Source organism: Argentina silus, assembly GCF_951799395.1.
Source record: "Argentina silus genome assembly, chromosome: 1".
NCBI classification, from domain to species: Eukaryota; Metazoa; Chordata; class Actinopteri; order Argentiniformes; family Argentinidae; genus Argentina; species Argentina silus.
Window position 1 is genome coordinate 19,544,409 of NC_139655.1, and position 17,859 is coordinate 19,562,267.

Sequence of the window (17,859 nt, forward strand, 5' to 3'; positions counted from 1 at the left end):
ACATGGTCAGCAACAATACTCAAATAGGCTGTGGTATTCAAGTGATGATTGATTGGTATTAATGCGCCAGGAATACATTCCCCACACCATTACACCACCACCACCATGAGAAGATGTACAGGTGTTCCTAATAAAGTACTCAGTGAGTGTATATGTTCTTTGGCAGGTGAGTTAGGGTGTGGGTGTGGGTGTGTGTGTGTGTGTGTGTGTGTGTGTGTGTGTGTGTGTGTGTGTGTGGGCGAATCACATCATTAAACTTCAATGTGCCGTAACAATCCCACCTGAATACATCCAGAGAGTCCATTCGTCCAGAGAGGGCAGAAAAGAACCAACATTCTCCTTCCAGTCAGCACATCAACATTCTCTACATCTCTGACTCCATATCCCACTCACCATTCCACACAAAATCTACCTCAAAGGAAGTCTGAGTGCTCCTAATGAATGTAAGTTATGCTGCAGCACGCCAACTAAAACCCATCCATCTGACCAGATATAACCCACATGCTACATGGTGCTCTGAGCCAGAAAACTACAAATCCCACATGTAGCACGTTTACTCCTGTTCTGTTAGGCCTCTGTGTGGTCCGGAACTTGAGGGTGACTTTGGAAATAATTATGTAGATATCTATGAACATGTAAGGAGAGTGAGGGAGGGAGAGAGGGAGGGAGAGAGCGATGGAGCGAGGGGAGTGAGAGAGAGAGGAGGGAGATGGCAAAATCAGAGTGGGAGAGATTTCTCTCAAGACTGCCAAGCATTGTTTCCTAGGCTTTGGGTGCTTTCACAGTTTTCTCAAAGACACATCCTGAGGGATATTCTTTCCTCCTCTCTCTCCCTCTGTGCTTGGGCCCAGCTGTCTGTAGTTTGGAGCTCTCTGGTTCCCATTCCAGGAAGAATGTCCAAGAAAATACGAAACTCCTTCCAGATGGCTGGGTGCTTGAGCTCATTCAGCCAGGGTGAAAACGATCTGCAGACCAGCTCTGTGTTGCTCTCAGAGAACAAACATGCACATGCACATTTGCGCAAGTTCACACATATGCACGCACGTACACACACACGGACACACGCGCACACATACACACTGGTGGTCTGAGCCTCTCAGTCTATGACTTCCTCCCTTTCTAATGATGACATCACTTGGCAGACTACCACAATGTGCAAACTATATATCCTGTGTTATTATTATTTTCATTGGCCCACAAACTGTAAAAAGATGTTTGTCTCTGTTTTCTGGCCAAGCGAGTGGCTGCATACCAATGGGAAGCACAATCTCTGCATTTGTTATTCCTCTGAGTCTTACTAAACAATATTGCAAGAATCCATAACTTGTGTATTGTGTCTTACAGTCTGGTTATCTAATATTGAAAAAATACCATTGAAGTTAGTTACTGTAGCTGTGGTGGATGAGTCAATATACTAATAAGAGAATGCCATTTATTAGGCCTGCTGAGTGTCTTCCATCCATAAACCCTATCTATACTGTTTCACTGTACCCCTCTCTCTTCCACCCTCTCTCCTTGTCTCCCTACTTCACTCTCCCTCCCATCTTCTTCCCTGCCAGGCCTCATTAACACCTTGAGTTGATCATTCAGTCAGTGCTAATATGCCACCATCTTCATCACCATCATCACCTTCAGCATGCCATCAGACTCTGGGCCTCGCAGTCACCCACTCACTCTCGCTGTTCCCACGGCCAGGAGTGGGTGTAGTGCTAAACTCATCTTCCTCCTCCTCCTCTTCCTCTTGCTACCTCTTGCTAACTCAATTTCTCCATTTGCTTAGTGAAGTTACAGTTTTGTATTATGGATGATCTGTTGATTTTCAACTTTGCCTACAAATTAACATTGTAGCAGAGCAGTATAAACTATTGGGGAAGTTAAACTACAGCACAAGTACCATTGAGTGGCATTTGCAACTAATATCGTGTTGAGTTCTGGAACTCTAGACAGACAGTGCCAAATGCAACAATATAACTCATCATCAGTTACCACTATAGTATCAGATAAACAACAATCAAATAAACAACAAACTCTCTCTCTCTCTCTCTCTCTCTCTCTCTCTCTCTCTCTCTCTCTCTCTCTCTCTCTCTCTCTCTCTCTCTCTCTCTCTCTCTCTCTCTCTCTCTCTCTCTCTCTCTCTCTGGGTGCAACTGCAGTGGCGTAGGGCGCTGCCCAAACACACTCAATAATCCAGCGCTGAGGATCGCCATTGATTTATTAATTTCACATCTATTTTTTTTAGGCCTAGCAGCCTCCCTTCCTGCCTCCCTACCCGGGTAGACTCTCCTTCTCCTTCTCCCTGGGCCATAAAATATGCATAGAGTACTGGAGCGAAATGGGAAAGACTATGCGCTTGCCTCGATTAACTATTTACAGCACCAAGACCATCTGGACTGAGAGAGAGAGAAGGAGGGAGGGACTGAGAGAGAGAGAGAGAGAGAGAGAAGGATAGCAAGAGAGGGATGAGAGAGGAAGATAGCATGAAAGGGTGGCATGGAGAGAAAGTGGTAACAAAGGAAAGAGTGAAAGGAAATTGAGACAGCCGGTAGAGTGGTGAAAGAAATAACTAAATAACAATTATTTCAGGAAAGGCGAGGTGATACACAGATCTTTTTGATTAGATACAAAGCCATGTTTTTTTCTTGTCTTGGTTCGGTTTGGGGAAACGTGATCTGGACCCCGGAAAGGCTAATTGTCAACACATGGTAATGTGGGATTGATCTGGGTGTGTGCTTCTCCAACATGGCTTTGAAGCATCAGGATCTGACAGAGATAACGATGGGTTGTGAGCAAAGGCCGTACCATGGTATTGATTCTGACGAAGACAGGCAAGGAGAAAATAATAGAGAGTAAGAAGAAACAAAGGGAAGGAAGACAGAGAAAGAGAGAGGGGAAGCACGCATGCTGGGAGTGCAGGGGAGGAACGTGTGTGACAAGCGTCTGAAGTGTGCCCCCTATTGTTGAGCATGGAGGAGCCCTGGGGGTGTACACACACACACACACACACACACACACACACACACACACACACACAATCAGAGTGAACCAAAGTGGTTTTGCAAGGTCAGGGGACAGACACGTGTGTATGCGTGTGTGTGTGTGTGTGTGTGTGTGTGTGTGTGTGCATGCATGTGTGTAAGGGATGATGGGTGTGTAAGGGTCAGTATGTAGATGTGTGAAGGTCTGTTAGAGGATCTCCTCATACATTATGAATGTCTCCTCCTGGAGTGTGGAGGCTGGGGTAAAAGGAGTGGGGGGGAGGGGAGCTGTCTCTGGGCTATCAGCCCCTCACAAGTTCAAAAGAAGTGTGAAGAACACATGAATTATAAATCCCAGATGCTTTAACATGTGTGGGTGTGGGTGTGTGCGTACATGCTTTTGTGCATAGTGTGTGGATATGCAACTGTTATGTACAACATCCTTTAAAAAAAATGTGTGTGTGTTCATGCATATGTGCGATATGTGAATATGTGAATATGTGTTTACAAAATGTATGGGACAGAGACATTCTGTATCTGTGTGTGTATCTGTGTGTGTGTGTGTGTGTGTGTGTGTGTGTGTGTGTGTGTGTGTAAGTGAAAGAGAAAGAGAAAGAAAGACAATAATCTCCTTTTTTTTCTTTGCCTGCCTGCCTCATCTTTTGAGTGCAAAACAACTTTTTGTGTGAGGGGCTGACATCCTGAAGTGTATTGCATGCGGCTCACCTCATAAGAGCAGTCTTCAGAGGGGTTCTGTCAACACACAAGTTCTGTCGCTACTTGACATCAGTGCTTACTAATGCAGGAACAAGTCCTGTATGCCACATCCACACCACACCACACTTCTTACTCACGCCAGCCAGTCACTGCGATTACTGGATGTGTGGTTGTGTGTGACAATCACAAAACATCCCAGTCCTAATGGGATTTGTGTCACAGTGTTTGCATTAGAGGATGACCGACATATTGAGTGATGTCCCTCTTGTACAGTAAAGATGCGGGTGACCAGCTGGCAACCTCGTTTTTGGGATATTGTATTGTACAGTGACTCACTCTGTTGCTATTTCCTGTCTCTCTGTCTGAATAGCCTTGGCAGATGAAGACAAATGTTCGAAGGGCATGCAGCATACTGTATGGTGATTGATAGCTGTGAGCCTCTGACATGCTAATTCATCATTGGGATGAGTGGAGACAGTGAGAGGCCACAGCTGATCTGTGTCTGGACTGCGGCCCCCGCAGCTGTTATAGTCATGCAGAGAGTGATCTGTGAAAAAGATTGTTTGTGCCTTATGAGCCTGAGGAAATGTGTGAAAACATAAACCTGTGCTAAAAACTAAAAGCACGCCCGGGATTTCAGGGTTAAACGGAGGGTTAGGAAACACACTCAAATTGGGAGTGAAAGTGCTCGAAGGTTAACAGCGAGGTGAATCATCACACCGCTTACACATTTCTCAAAATACACACTCACACACGCACAAACAATAAGACAAGAAAACACAAACGAACAGATACACATAAGCATGTCTATGCACACACACACACACACACACACACACACACACACACACACACACACACACACACACACACACACACACACACACACACACACAGGGAGTGTAGAGGGTTAACTGTCCATAATTTCTCCTCTCACCTTGGGGTCTCGCCCCCTGACTGTGCAGAGCCACTTCAGTTGAAGAAGAAGAAAAAAAACACAACAGCATCGCCACAGTGATCACATAAATTATTTACCAGTGCCAGCATGCTGGCTCTCCTTTTAACTTCCACTGTGGCAGGGCGTAGGTCAGAAAGAGAGACAGAGCCCCCCACCACAACATTAAGGGGCACACTTCAGCCTGCTGTCTCAGACAATATTCACTGCATGAATTGTTTCTCTCTGCTTCTCTCTATCACCGTCTTCTCTTTGTTTCGCTCCTTCCACAAACGCTTTACTCAATCAATAAAGAGAAATGATGGGAAGAGAGAGAGAGAGAGATAACAGCTATTGTATATTGCATGTATTTTACATGATCAAATGTGAAGTGCCTTATGCACAGTCTTGTCCTAGCTACTGAGGGCCACAATGGAGATAAGTCTTAGACTGTTATATCCTCAATTATTTTATTCATGTACATGTAGGTTTTATATTTATGTGTGCTTGTTTTTTTTTTAAATTGTCTAATAAACTAAACTAAACTAAATCCTTTGTTCGTTACTGTACCGACTTTGAAGCTGATATTGGCAAAATAACTCCACATGGAGCAATTTCAAACTATTCTGAGAATAGCGTTTGCTGTTGCACAAACTGTGACATACCTTTCGACATAAACAACCTGGGTGGTTGGCATTGCCTCACTCTCATACAGTTTAGAAACTAAGCTCTCAGCATTTCCTTCCTCACATCACAAAGAGAGCTATTCTCATGAGAAAGGAGAATGTTTTCAGCTCTTTATCGTGCATGTTATAGCACAGGGTCTTGAGACAGCCTTAACAGATTCAAGGCCCAGGTTATGGGAGCCAGAGACAGCAATAAACCCACACCACTGACGCCAGAGCTTGGGGATAGCCAAAATGCCACGCTGCATAAAAGAGATACTACGAGAGAAAAGCAAAAGCTGATGTCTTCACAAACTCACTCAAGCCACCTCAGAGCACTGTAAAAATGTACATGTTGATTCCTCTCCATGTTTTTCTTATCTTACAGTGTCCGAACATGACTGGACAGAGACAGGTTTTCATCCTGTTGCTTAAGGGAAAAGATGTACATAGTATTGTTATTGGTAGTAGTATAAAAAGTGCAGCATTTTCTATAATCAATGTTATCCTGTTCACCTTGACATAACATTACTCTCTCTCCAAACTCTCTCCATACTGTCTCTCCCTACCCCACTTGTCCCACACCACAAACTCATTATCTGCTCTGGGTTAATCCCAACTGGGAGAACATAGGCTGTTTCCCCACTCGCCTCTCTTCAGATACTTGAGCATTAAGCTGAGACATACTGTAGAAAAACACAATCAGGGGCTGTGCCTGATTCCCACACTGAACTTTCACATTTTAACCGGAACCCTTGTGGGAGAATGATAAGGCTGAGGCTGAGGAATGAATAGATAGATAGATAGATAGATAGATAGATAGATAGATAGATAGATAGATAGATAGACCTGCTGACCCTACACCACAGAAAAGTTCCTCTTATCTTCTCTAACTTTTCTCCTGTGCACTGCCTGGCATCTTGATCTACACCACCTGACAGAGTGAGACAGCGAGCCCATTCATCTTCCCCATCTCCCTCCCGTTTGATCCCAAGCTTTAGGACATCAAAGCCCAGACTCAAGGGCAGTGACAGTGCACAACTATTCAGGGCTGGCAGAGAACTGGGCCCACACACATCATAATGGCACAACAGCACAGCAACCATCTTGCCAGCTCCTGACAAAACATGCTAATTCTGCTCACCGCTATGGACAATAAGGAGAGGAGACTAACATCTGGTAAAAAGGCCCAATTTGTGAGTTAAATTTGGTTTATTTACATTATTCTTTAAACTTGTTTTTCTTTTTTTCAGTCAGACTAGTCTGTCACAAATTTAGAGCATTATTCATAATAATAATGAAAACATCAACAGGAGAGGAGAAATATGTACATTATTCATACATCTCCTAGAGGGACACAGGCAGCCTGAGCTAATGAGAGGCCATTGCTTTGAAGTCAGAGAGCCCAGAGTGAGGTGAATGGAATGAATGTAGTACTCCCGTGAGACACATTGCTGTTTGTGCGATTTCTAGATAGCTATTTCTAGCCAGTGTTAAGAACAAGGACCCAGCCTTTCTGTCTCAAGTGTTTTGGAAGACAATGTGCTTTAGTGGCAATGTCTTGTCCTCTAGAATAGAACATTGAGAACTTTCAATGTTTTGAAATGTGAGTTCTATGCTGTGGCCCTAACACATAGAGTGAAGTGTCATTGGGGACTAAGCAGTTTTACTAAGTAGGGGATGCTCTGGCTGTCAGCCCCAGACGTGACCCTGCCTCCCTGGCACAGACGGTGCCCACTGTCCTGCCCTGTGCCATGCTGATACGCTATCTGTCCAAACAAATGCCTGCTCCCGCTCCCGCCACCTTCCCTCTCCAAGCGCCTGCTGATGTTTGGTCTTCATCCACTCTGCTCTGTCCACACTCAGTGCCGCTGTCTCCACTGAGAAGCAACAACACTGAGATAAGACGACCCTTTGACCTTACAGTGTGTCTCTGTCCAGAGATAGAGGGGCTGCAATTGGCCCAGACATAACAGAAACAGACACACATAAACAAACACAGCCATTTCGCCTACCTCCAGAGGGAGCTCTCCAGCACCTTGGTGGAGTCGGCGTGGTAGTACTTGGTCAGGATGAGGATGACCTGAAGGTGAAAGGAAAGCAGTCAGACACCTTTCAAACACCTTGTAAAATACAAGTCTCTCACAAAAAGAAAGACCCAGACATCACACGATACAGTAAGTATATTACATCCTACATATGAATTAAAGTAATTACATATGAAATACTTGTCAATATACAGTCTCCGATATATATGACTTGGCAGATGAGTAGGAACTGATGCTTAGGGACAGAATCTGCAGGGAAGTTTAATATTTTCTTCAGGGAATTTTAACAGCTTTGTGTGCATATTCAATCAATACAACTGCATTTCTATATGTTGAGCAGCATTGCTTAGTTTGTTTACCAATTATCAAAAAAATATGTACTTTATTTCAAATGATTTCAGGAAGCTTTAGGGAATTCTGCCTCCGCAGATTCAGTCTAGCCCTACTACTGATTATGCAGAGTTTTGTTTGAGGGCTCACAGAGAGACTATCACAGAGAGACAATTACCCTGTAAAAATAGCTGTCTTGTTTGCCACTTCTATTTTAGAAGGAAATGTTTACAGAGTCCCCTCCACCCCCCATAAGCCAAATCAGGTGTTTTGTTTAACACTGAATATCATTTCAGGAGGCACTTGAGTTAAAACCCTTGATTCAATGCAAGTGCTGAACATTTTTTGTACAGAGAAAAATACTTTGACATAAACTCAATAGAGGCCTCCATATCTATTATTCATACAACCAGGGCATTTTTGGGCCTGGGTACAAACCAACTCTCTGTGTGTAGTAGAAAGACTCTTGTCTTTCATATTTCTGAGAGCTCCAGGTTTTGACAGCAGGTCCTGCTGGGAATGTGTTGCCATGGCGAAGGTGTCTGAGGGTCAAGAAGTGCAGTAGCCCTGAAGGTGTGATTGACAGGTTGGTTACAGTAGGTGTTGGAACGACTGAAGACTGGGCCTGCCCTCAGGCTGGGGGAGGCTGGCCAAGGACCCTGCCCTGAAGCAGCTGCCTACAGCATGCTGTGTTGAAGGTGGCAGCTCTGAGGAGACCAAAAGTAACCACAGTGCAGAGTGTGCAAGATAGTCCATGTTGTTATATCTCAATGTGGGTGACAGAATGGCTTCATCAGAGTGGGAGTGCGGTAGCCTGTTTCTTATGAGTATGTTACAACACTATTATAACTCTGTTATACACAGGATGTATGCATGTAATCTAGTGTTTCCCCCTTGTGCTACGGCAGTGCAATGCAACCAAGAGCATTATAGTCAGGGTGGACAACAAGCCTCTTTCATGAGGCTTCTCTGGAGGCTGGGGCAGTTTTCAAAACCCACATTGGATCTCAAGAGAGGTTTACATTATTCCATTCCACCCAGAGTTTGTCCCACAGCTGGGAACACTACCTAATGTGATCCGAGCCCATTCCACAACCCGAAACAAAGTTTTATCAAAAGGCACTCTATTGTGTCTCGAGACACTTGGCTCAAAGCAAAAGCTCGAAGTTCTATCCCTGGTGTGGCTTGGGTTCCAAATAAGTTTTGAGGCCAGCAAACAGAACCAAAGACAATCCCCAATGCAGCAGCTTGGCAAACTTGATAAAAATCACTATAACAACCGTAGCAGATGTAATGGAGGACACAAGCCCCTAAATATATAGCAGTGCTCTGAGAGACTCTTCGCAGATGAGAAATCAGAAAGCATTATTTGCAAGTTATTTGAACTTCTCGTGCAAGTGAAGTATGTTGAAACGGGTAGGCTCAGTGTGCCATCCTGCGACACAGCCAGCAGTCCCTTCGCCTTCCCAGGCCGTGTGTTGTCCCACTGTGAGTCAGATGGTGTCTGTGGAAACAGACTGTCCGCCTCTGCACAGCTGTCCCTTTCCACAGCCCTAATGAGACACTCAGAGTGAGGCTTGACACTCCCGCCAGCCAGAGATGGAATGGAATGAAACACTGACATTTAGAGCGAGGATTAGATTTATTGTGCTGAACATTTGGACTTTTGTTGTCAAAGCCAATAACGTTTTATATACTTTAATTAGCTGGTCTTGTAGAAGTTGAGGAGTAGTTTAGTGGTAACTTTAAGTTTGGTTAGGAGGGAGGGATGGAAAGAAGGAGAGATGAAGGAATGGATGACGGGTATGGGAATGAAGGAACTGTCTAGGGAGAACAGGTGGCTGATCTGATCTGACTCCAGTAAATGTCCCGTGCAAACCTCTCGATTCAACATGAAAAGATGCATAAGTGAGAAGAGGAACTTAATACATGGAGCAGGTCAGTAGACTCTGACCTCTGGGTTCGATCAAGATCAGTTTCTATGACACAACAAACAGAGGAGGTCTTGGGTTGCCTATACTTGTGCAGCACTATATTGAGGAATTCCACATAACAGCTAGTCTCTAGCATAACTACATTGGGTTCAGAACTCCTTTCAGGAGAGCGTAATGCTTTGTAGCATGCCTAAGCTAGTGTCACTGGGATCTGTCACAACTGCATCTGTGTTGTTTGCAATAGAGAGCCCTGCATAAAATACAGATTGATTTGAGCGCTATACATGAAATTGCATCCTGTGAAATATGAAAAGTAGAGAGAGCTCAAGCATCTCGATTTCTCTCCACTGAGCCGAAGAGATTCAAGCATACATCATTCATCCGTCAACATTCCAGTGGTTTCCAACCGACAGCCCCATAAAATGTTGTGGCTCCAGAGAAACAGTGCACCACACTGTTCTGCGGTACTATCCCCATGTTGCGCTGGTTTGGGATCGAGTTCTGCTCAATGGGAACATTATTTTTCTTTGCAGAAGTAGTGGACAGGGCAAGGATGTACACTCTCATTTACCAAAGTGGGGAGGAGACAGAGGGAGCCTTTATTTGGCAGTGGTATGCCTCCCCATCCTGTCAAAATCTGCTGAATAGGGGAGAAGTAGGGTCCCAGCCTGCCACCAATGCTCTGGCCGCTGCCCGAGACTGCAGCTTGGCAGTACGTACCTAAAACTTATTTGACTGAGAGGCGGACCAGCACATCCTAAAGGTCTTAGCGAAACAGTAATCTTAAAAACAATCTTCCTGTTTTTTTATACAGCAGCAAGTTGATTGTAGTGTAACAGTGAGGGGCCAGCCACATAAACTGAACATTTTCCCTACCACTGTGGGCCATGGGAGCCAGCTAAAGGAGCATGCAGTTACCCCTCTGGCCACACAACACACCTGAGAGGAGTTTGCTCGTCAGGCTCTGCTGGCAGCTGGCCATCGTTGGACTAATGAGCAAGCTCTTTACAAAGCTGAAGCAAAGCAGAGGAGAGAGCTTGGGATATTCACAGGAGAACCGCTAAAGTTGTAGTTATGAAAAGATGTGTTGATTATTTGATTTCAGTTTACCTTTTTGATGCAAGTACTTTTGAGCAATTAAATCCCCTGGTGATGTTACAGTAATTCTAAACACATAAATCATAAAACTATACTTACAGTAGAGCCTACATAGATCTGCAAATATGTCAAGATGAGTGAACAAAGTCTGAGGGCTCATTCTGGCCTAAACTATGACAGAAAAACAATCAAAATACAAAATATGAGGGAGTTTATGATTAACTGATTGACCCAGCAATGGCCACAGTTATTTCCACAAATCTCAATCACAAAGCTGGGGTGTACATTAGAGGCCTATTATGCCTAGAATTTAGCAAATGTTCATATTTCCAATGCAGAATTTCTTGTGTGGTCCTTCTAATCTAACAGCATTATCATGTTCTGTTGATGACATGCAGTGGGAATCGTGTTTACTGGAGGAAAGTCAACTGGGCAGTCAGGACCCCTGGATAACTACACACTAAGTTACAAGAGCCCCCATTGAGCCCAGCACTGCAACACAGCCAATCATGAACTCTGGCTCAACATCTTGTCATTTGTCCTCAAGACATTCCCTACTAGGAGTCTGAATGAAACCCTATCAATCAGCTTTTGAGGAAGGAAAAGAAAGAGTGGGAATAAAGAGGGACAGACTCAGAGTCAGGAAAAAGTACAAGAATGTGGGCATTCATTTTTAAACCAAAAACAGTGAAATACAATTACTCCATCTGAGTGTGTGACCCCCTGGGGCAAACACATTCTCCAGAAACAGACCACACACATATAAACAATTCATCACAGTCTGAAAAAAAGGATTTCATTTGAGTTTTTATTCCAAAAATGAAACCCAATTGATTTTCACAAAGCACAAAGTCTGTTAAAATAAGATTCCTAGCCAATTTAATTTGAGGAATTACCACTCTCTCTTTCTCGCTCTCCCTCGCTCTCTCTGTCTCTCTCTCTCTCTCTTGTATACAACTGCATTTCCCACACTCTCTTCGCTAGGTCACAAATACCACCATTCCACTCCATCAATAGCAGTGTTAATCATGGCGTTACCCATTCAGGTCTCAGTGGTCGACGACCCTGAGCGGTCATGTCTGGTTGAACACGTTTCTGCATGGAGCTTGACTAGCTGGGCAGTGGCACACACACGCAAGTGTTTTAAATGGTCGTTTGAGATCGTGACCACTCATTAAATCCCTCCAGTGGAGAAGGAGAACAATTACATGGCTCTGTAGGTTTTGCTGGCCCTGCATTCTGACAATACAAAAGCCCCTCTTCTACAGTGACCTTACACACTTGGAGGACTCCATAGAGTCAGGTTGAGGTGGAGTCTCATCTGGAGCTCACTGTTTCCTACAGTATTCTTCTCTCTTACCGTCTCTCTTTTGTTGTCTTCTCCTTTTACTTGTTCTATATTACCATTCTCCCTTTGTGTTTGTCTCTCTCTCTGATCTATTTCTTTGTTTCCCTTTTCCTCCCCCTGTTTTATCTCAATTTTCTCTCCCTCTCTTTTTTCTTATTTCACCATTTCTTTCTATCTAACAATGTGTTTCATGATCTCTGCAATTAAAGATTCATCCAATTATTAATCTGTTTATGTATTGTAGAAGAGACGACCCAGAAAGAGCCTGAGCACTAGACTAGAGTAACATTCCATGCAATAATACAGTGATGATATTTTCCTTAGAGGCTACTGAAGACTGACTGACGTTCTAAGCAGTTAATTGGACCAACAGGATCGGGAAACTGATTCCTCAGATGTGTGATAATCCACTGCAGGGCCTCTGAGATTGAGAGAACTAGCCGGGCTGAGATTGAGAGAAATAGAGAGTGAGAGAGAAAAGGTGGCCTAGGGCAAAGGCTCTGATGAGTCTTATTGATGGACTGATCAATGTGGCTCAACCAGGGCCCTGGGATTAAGTCTCCCTCTCTGGGTCTCAGATCTGTCCATCGATCTGACCTCCGAGGATGGCTTAGTGGACTACAGACAAAGGGGGTGAGGCGGTGCACCACTGGGAATGGAACCATGCCCGATCTGGGTCTGGGTGATCATTGTTGGGTTTCAGATCAAAAGGTGCTGGGTTCTAGACTTCACTTGGACATTTGGGGATATGGTTCTGAGAAGAAGCGTCTTCTATTAGTAGTCATGTCAATATTTGGGGAGAAAAAGAAAAGGCAAAAGATAAGAGATAAGGACTTTAATTGTTTTAGTTGTTTGACAAAAATACTGTGGAGCCATATGCCAAAAAAAAAGATCTGACAAATACGATTTCTTTGAAAACAGACATATCTGTTATGTTGCTGTCACTACTTAGTTCAGCTGCTACACCTCATTCAGAATGGAAACTGAACCCATTGCAAACAGACAGACTGCTGACGGACTGGCTATCTGAAAGACCACATTAGGACGACAAAAGAAGTAGACATGGGGGATGAAAGAGTACACAGGGGGGTCGCTCTCTTATTCCCTCCCTCTGTCGCTGACCACAGATCCCTCACTCCAGCTGGGCAGTCTTGTTCTAGTGAGTTTCATCCTGAAACTCCCAATACAATATTTCCAGAATGGAAAGATGGAGGGTGAAAAAAAACATGGGTAAAATGAAGTTGGGACATTGGAAGTGGAGGGAGAGCCCAAACCTTATCTCTCTCTCCTCCTCAACTACACCTCCTCTGCATCAGCTGCTAAAGCTTCTTACTACCATTCCAAAATTCAATCCTCTGCCTCTGACCCAAAGAAACTATTCTCTACATTTTCCTCGCTCCTCAACCCACCTCCTCCCCTCCTCCCTCCTCCCTGATGATATTCTAAAACTGGTCACATCCAAGCAGGCAACCACCTGACCCCTCAATCCTATCCCCTCCCCCTTTCTCCAATCCATTTCCAAAGACCTCCTTCCGTTCCTGACCACCATAATCAATTCCTCTCTATCCACAGGATCTGTCCTAGCTGCTTTTAAGACAACCAGAGTCAAGCCTCTTCTCAAGAAACCAACTCTTGACCTGTCTGCTGTCCATAACTACAGACCAGTATCCCTTCTCTCCTTCTTATCTAAAACCCTTGAACATGCTGTTTCTAACCAACTGTCTCACCATATCCTTCAGAACAACCTCCTTGACCCTCACCAATCTGGCTTTAAGGCTGGGCACAACGGAGACTGCTCTCCTTGCTGTCACAGAGGCCCTCCACTCTGCTCGAGCTTCCTCCCTCTCCTCTGTTCTCATTCTTCTGGATCTGTCTGTTGCATTCGACACAGTAAACCACCTGATCCTTCTCTCCACCCTCTCAGAACTGGGCATCTCTGGCTCTGCACTCTCCTGGTTTGCATCCTACCTGGCCGATCGCTCTTACCAGGTGGATCGCTGTCCTCTCCACGAGCCCTCACCACTGGGGTTCCCCAGGGCTCCGTCCTAGGGCCCTTACTGTTCTCCATGTATACCAAATCTCTTGGCTCTGTAATTTCCTCACGCAGATGAACTCTTTCTCTTTCCCCCCCTCTGACTCACAGGTGGCAACACGTGTCTCTGTGTGTCTTGCAGACATGTCTGCTTGAATGTCAGCCCACCACCTCAAGCTCAACCTTAACAAGACTGAGCTGCTCTTCCTCCCTGGGAAAGCCTGCCCTCTCCAAGACTTCTCCATCACAGTAGAGAACTCTACTGTGACCTCCTCCCAGACAGCCAAGAATCTTAGGGTGATCCTTGACAACCACTTATCCTGTGCGCGAATATTACAGAGACAGCACGCTCCTGTAGATTCTTACTCTACAACATTAGAAGGATACGTCCATTCCTCACGAGACAAGCAGCACAACTCTTGGTCTAGTCACTTGTGATCTCCCGTCTTGACTACTGCAACACACACTTGGCCGGTCTCCCCACCTCCGCCATCAGACCTCTGCAGCTCATCCAGAATGCTGCCACCCGTCTGGTATTCAATCTCCCCAAATTCTCCCATGTCATCCCCCTCTTTCAGACCTTTCACTGGCTCCCGGTAGCAGCTCACATCAGATTCAAAACCCTGGTACTCGCCTACTGGGTGGCAAAGGGAACAGCCCCTCCCTACATGGTCAGCCCCCAAACCCCTGCCCGATCACTCTGCACTTCCACCTCGGCTGGCCGCCTGGCACCGCCGCCTCTATGTGGATGCAGCAGTCGCGCTACTTGGTCACAGCTTTTCACTGTCCTGGCGCCCTGTTGGTGGAACGAGCTTCCCACTACTGTCAGGACTGCAGAGTCACTACCTATCTTCTGCCGTAGACTGAAGACCCATCTCTTCAGGCTACATCTTCATCCCCACTACCCCCCGTACAGTTTCTCAACTGTAAATACATTAAAAAATTAATTAATTAATTTAATTACAAAAGAAATTCTAGCATTATGACTACCAATAGCCCCTGGTCCTAGCATAGATTTGTTTTTCTTATGATGACTGATGTATAGATGACTCACTTTCTTAGACAAATGTATTTGTTGTAAGTCGCTTTGGATAAAGGCGTCTGCAAAATGTCAAAAATGTAAATGTAAATCTGTGAGTAGATGAGGGGAGAGAAAAGGATGTCGGCAGCCAAGTGTGTGTGTGTGTATGTCTGTCTATGTATGTGTGTTCAATATGACATCATACTGTGGATGCCATGAGTATAAAACAAGGAAAACATTGTAACACAGCGCCTACTGTATATGAAGATGCATAAACATCTGTGAGTAAAAATACATGGTGATGTGAAAACAGTGAGAACCTCTCTACTGCTACCTTTCCTGGCACAGTAATAGGAAAACAGAATCCTATCCCGGCTCAGACAGCATCCCCTTTAGTGGATACAGCTGCTAGCCCCAGCTGAACAGCTGTCGCCTTAGCATTACAATAATCCCTGCTTCTCATTCACCCTTTCTGTCTATCCCTGTTTCTCTCTCTCTCTCTCTCTCTCTCTCTCTCTCTCTCTATATCATTTCAATCTTCTGTTTTCCTTTCTCTCCCCATGGTTGACTTTCTCATGCCCTCTCTCCCTCTCTTCCCTTCTTCGCACCTATTTCTCTTTTGACCCCTATTCTCTTCATATCCCTATTTTTCATCCCCTATCCATGGAGCTATAGATGCTTAAGGACTATCAACAATAATTAATCATCAACACTAGCTATTGACGGTGGGGTGATCATTCCTTTGTTTCTTGATGAGACAGGGCTCAGTGGTGAAACTAAAACAGAGAGACTCAGTAGTGAAGGGGGCTCAACAGGACATGTTACAAGCAGCAGAGCACTCTTAGGATCTACTTTTGGCAAATGTATCCATAGAACTGTGTTGTAATTACTGGAAAGGAAAACATTATTGAGTGTTTTTTTGCTTCCCCTCGACTGGGTTCAAATACAGTTTAGCATTAGCATTAACATTTGCGTGAAAGTTTGAATACAAGGTTGTGCAATTGGAGTTGTTTTAGATCCTTCCCTGTCTTGTACCCCCAAAAAGTGTTGGGGTGACTGCTTTGTTGTTGTTTGAATCCCAGATTGTCCCTTTAGCACTGGCATTTGAAGTCAATAAAATCCTCTTGTAGAGCTCACTCTAAAATGCTCAGGCAGCCCATAACAATTGCAGTCAAAGCCAAAAGGGAAACATAATACAATAGAAATACTGTACACACATAAATGGGTTTGCTCCCACAGGCCCTAGAACTGTAGATTGTTAAATTCACTTTGTCTCGTAAACAAATAGTCGTTCTTTTTCACTTTTCTTCTCTTTTCCTCTCATAAATACACACACACACACACACACACACACACACACACACACAAACACACCCTTAACCGTACACCTATGTTAGCCCTTATCAACCCCACACCTTCACCCTTTCCCCAGAAAAACAAGGAATAAGATAAGGTACAAAAAAAGGCTGTTATTAGACCCTCATGTCCATCTCTGTTCTAAGTTGTTAATTTCATCATTCAACCCAGTCTTCTGAAAGGACCACAAAACTGACCAATAGTAGCCTTTATTACATTAAACACAAGATGCATAGGAACAAGTGAACCAAATTAAACTATTCACTATGGCTAAACTGAGCATTAAAATGGTTAATTTAGTTTGGTGCTTTTTGGCACCACCCACCTCCTCTTAATCTCTCTCTCTCTCTCTCTCTCTCTCTCTCTCTCTTCTAGTTCCCAACAGTCTAACCAAACTCTACCAAACACTTTAAACTCCTAACCACTCAAATATACAGTAAAGACCCTCACAGCGGGCTATACAAAGGCAGTAAGAGGTACTGGCAGGTCAATGGGGTGTTGTTACTGAACAGGCCGTGTCTGGGATGTCTCCCTCTTCCCCTCCATCTGGGCCCTAAAAAGGGCCAGTTTAGTCTGAGAGAGTCCTGCGTCCTGTCACAAGCCATCAGCACCTCTCTGCTAATAACCCTGCCCTCCCCCCTTCTCCTCCCCCTTGGAGCGACTGGGGCTCTGGCCCTGCTTTAATGCGTTGTCACACTTCATTTACCTCCTGAGGAAGAGAGATGGGGTGACCCACACACACACACACACACACACACACACACTCCAACTTAAGCTTTCTCGAGAACCAAAATTCACTCTCTTTACTCCTGTCTGTCATGACCTCTCTCTCTCTCTCTCTCTCTCTTCTTCTCCACTTCTAAAGGTCCTTTCCAGGCGAAGGCCACCCAGTCTTTAAGGACAACCAAACTCAGAATGAGGTCACAACAAAGTGTCAAAGTAAAACACACACCGCCTCATCAGATGCGGAGCTCAGATTCAAACTGACACACAGCTCAACCATGCTACCAATCACATGAAAAGAAAAACTGTTCTGAGAGAAATACAGAATTGAAAGAAGACCTCACCAACCTTGTTCCTTGCCCAAACCCATGAACTAAGCAATGTGGTTCCCTAAACTGCTACTATGAGACATCTTGGAAACTGAAAATGATGGCCATTAAGAAATTGGTGTCAAAGCAAACATGTAGAAACCAATGAAATCCAGTACTGAGAGAGAGAGAGCCCAGGTGTCCGTTGGCCTGTGAACCTCTGGCCAACAATGTCAACATCATGGGTGTGCTGAAGATCACCACGCTAAGTTTCTTTTTTAAGTTGGCAGAACGAGCACCACCACAATGCCAACCTCTGTGCCACTGAGACGAAAAGAATGTAATTGGGTTTGTCATAAACCATGTTAAC

The 17,859-nt window shown here is 44.6% G+C and overlaps 1 protein-coding gene across 1 annotated transcript in view; it reads right to left on the reverse strand.

The window, feature by feature from the left end:
* Window positions 1-17,859, reverse strand: part of sorcs2 (sortilin-related VPS10 domain containing receptor 2) — a gene marked incomplete at its 5' end in the record, with an annotated part of 163,059 nt that overhangs the window by 108,760 nt on the left and 36,440 nt on the right. Inside the window, one exon of the mRNA XM_083683063.1 lies at window positions 7,307-7,374. Coding sequence (XP_083539189.1) covers window positions 7,307-7,374 — 68 coding nt within the window. The remainder of the gene's footprint in view (window positions 1-7,306; window positions 7,375-17,859) is intronic.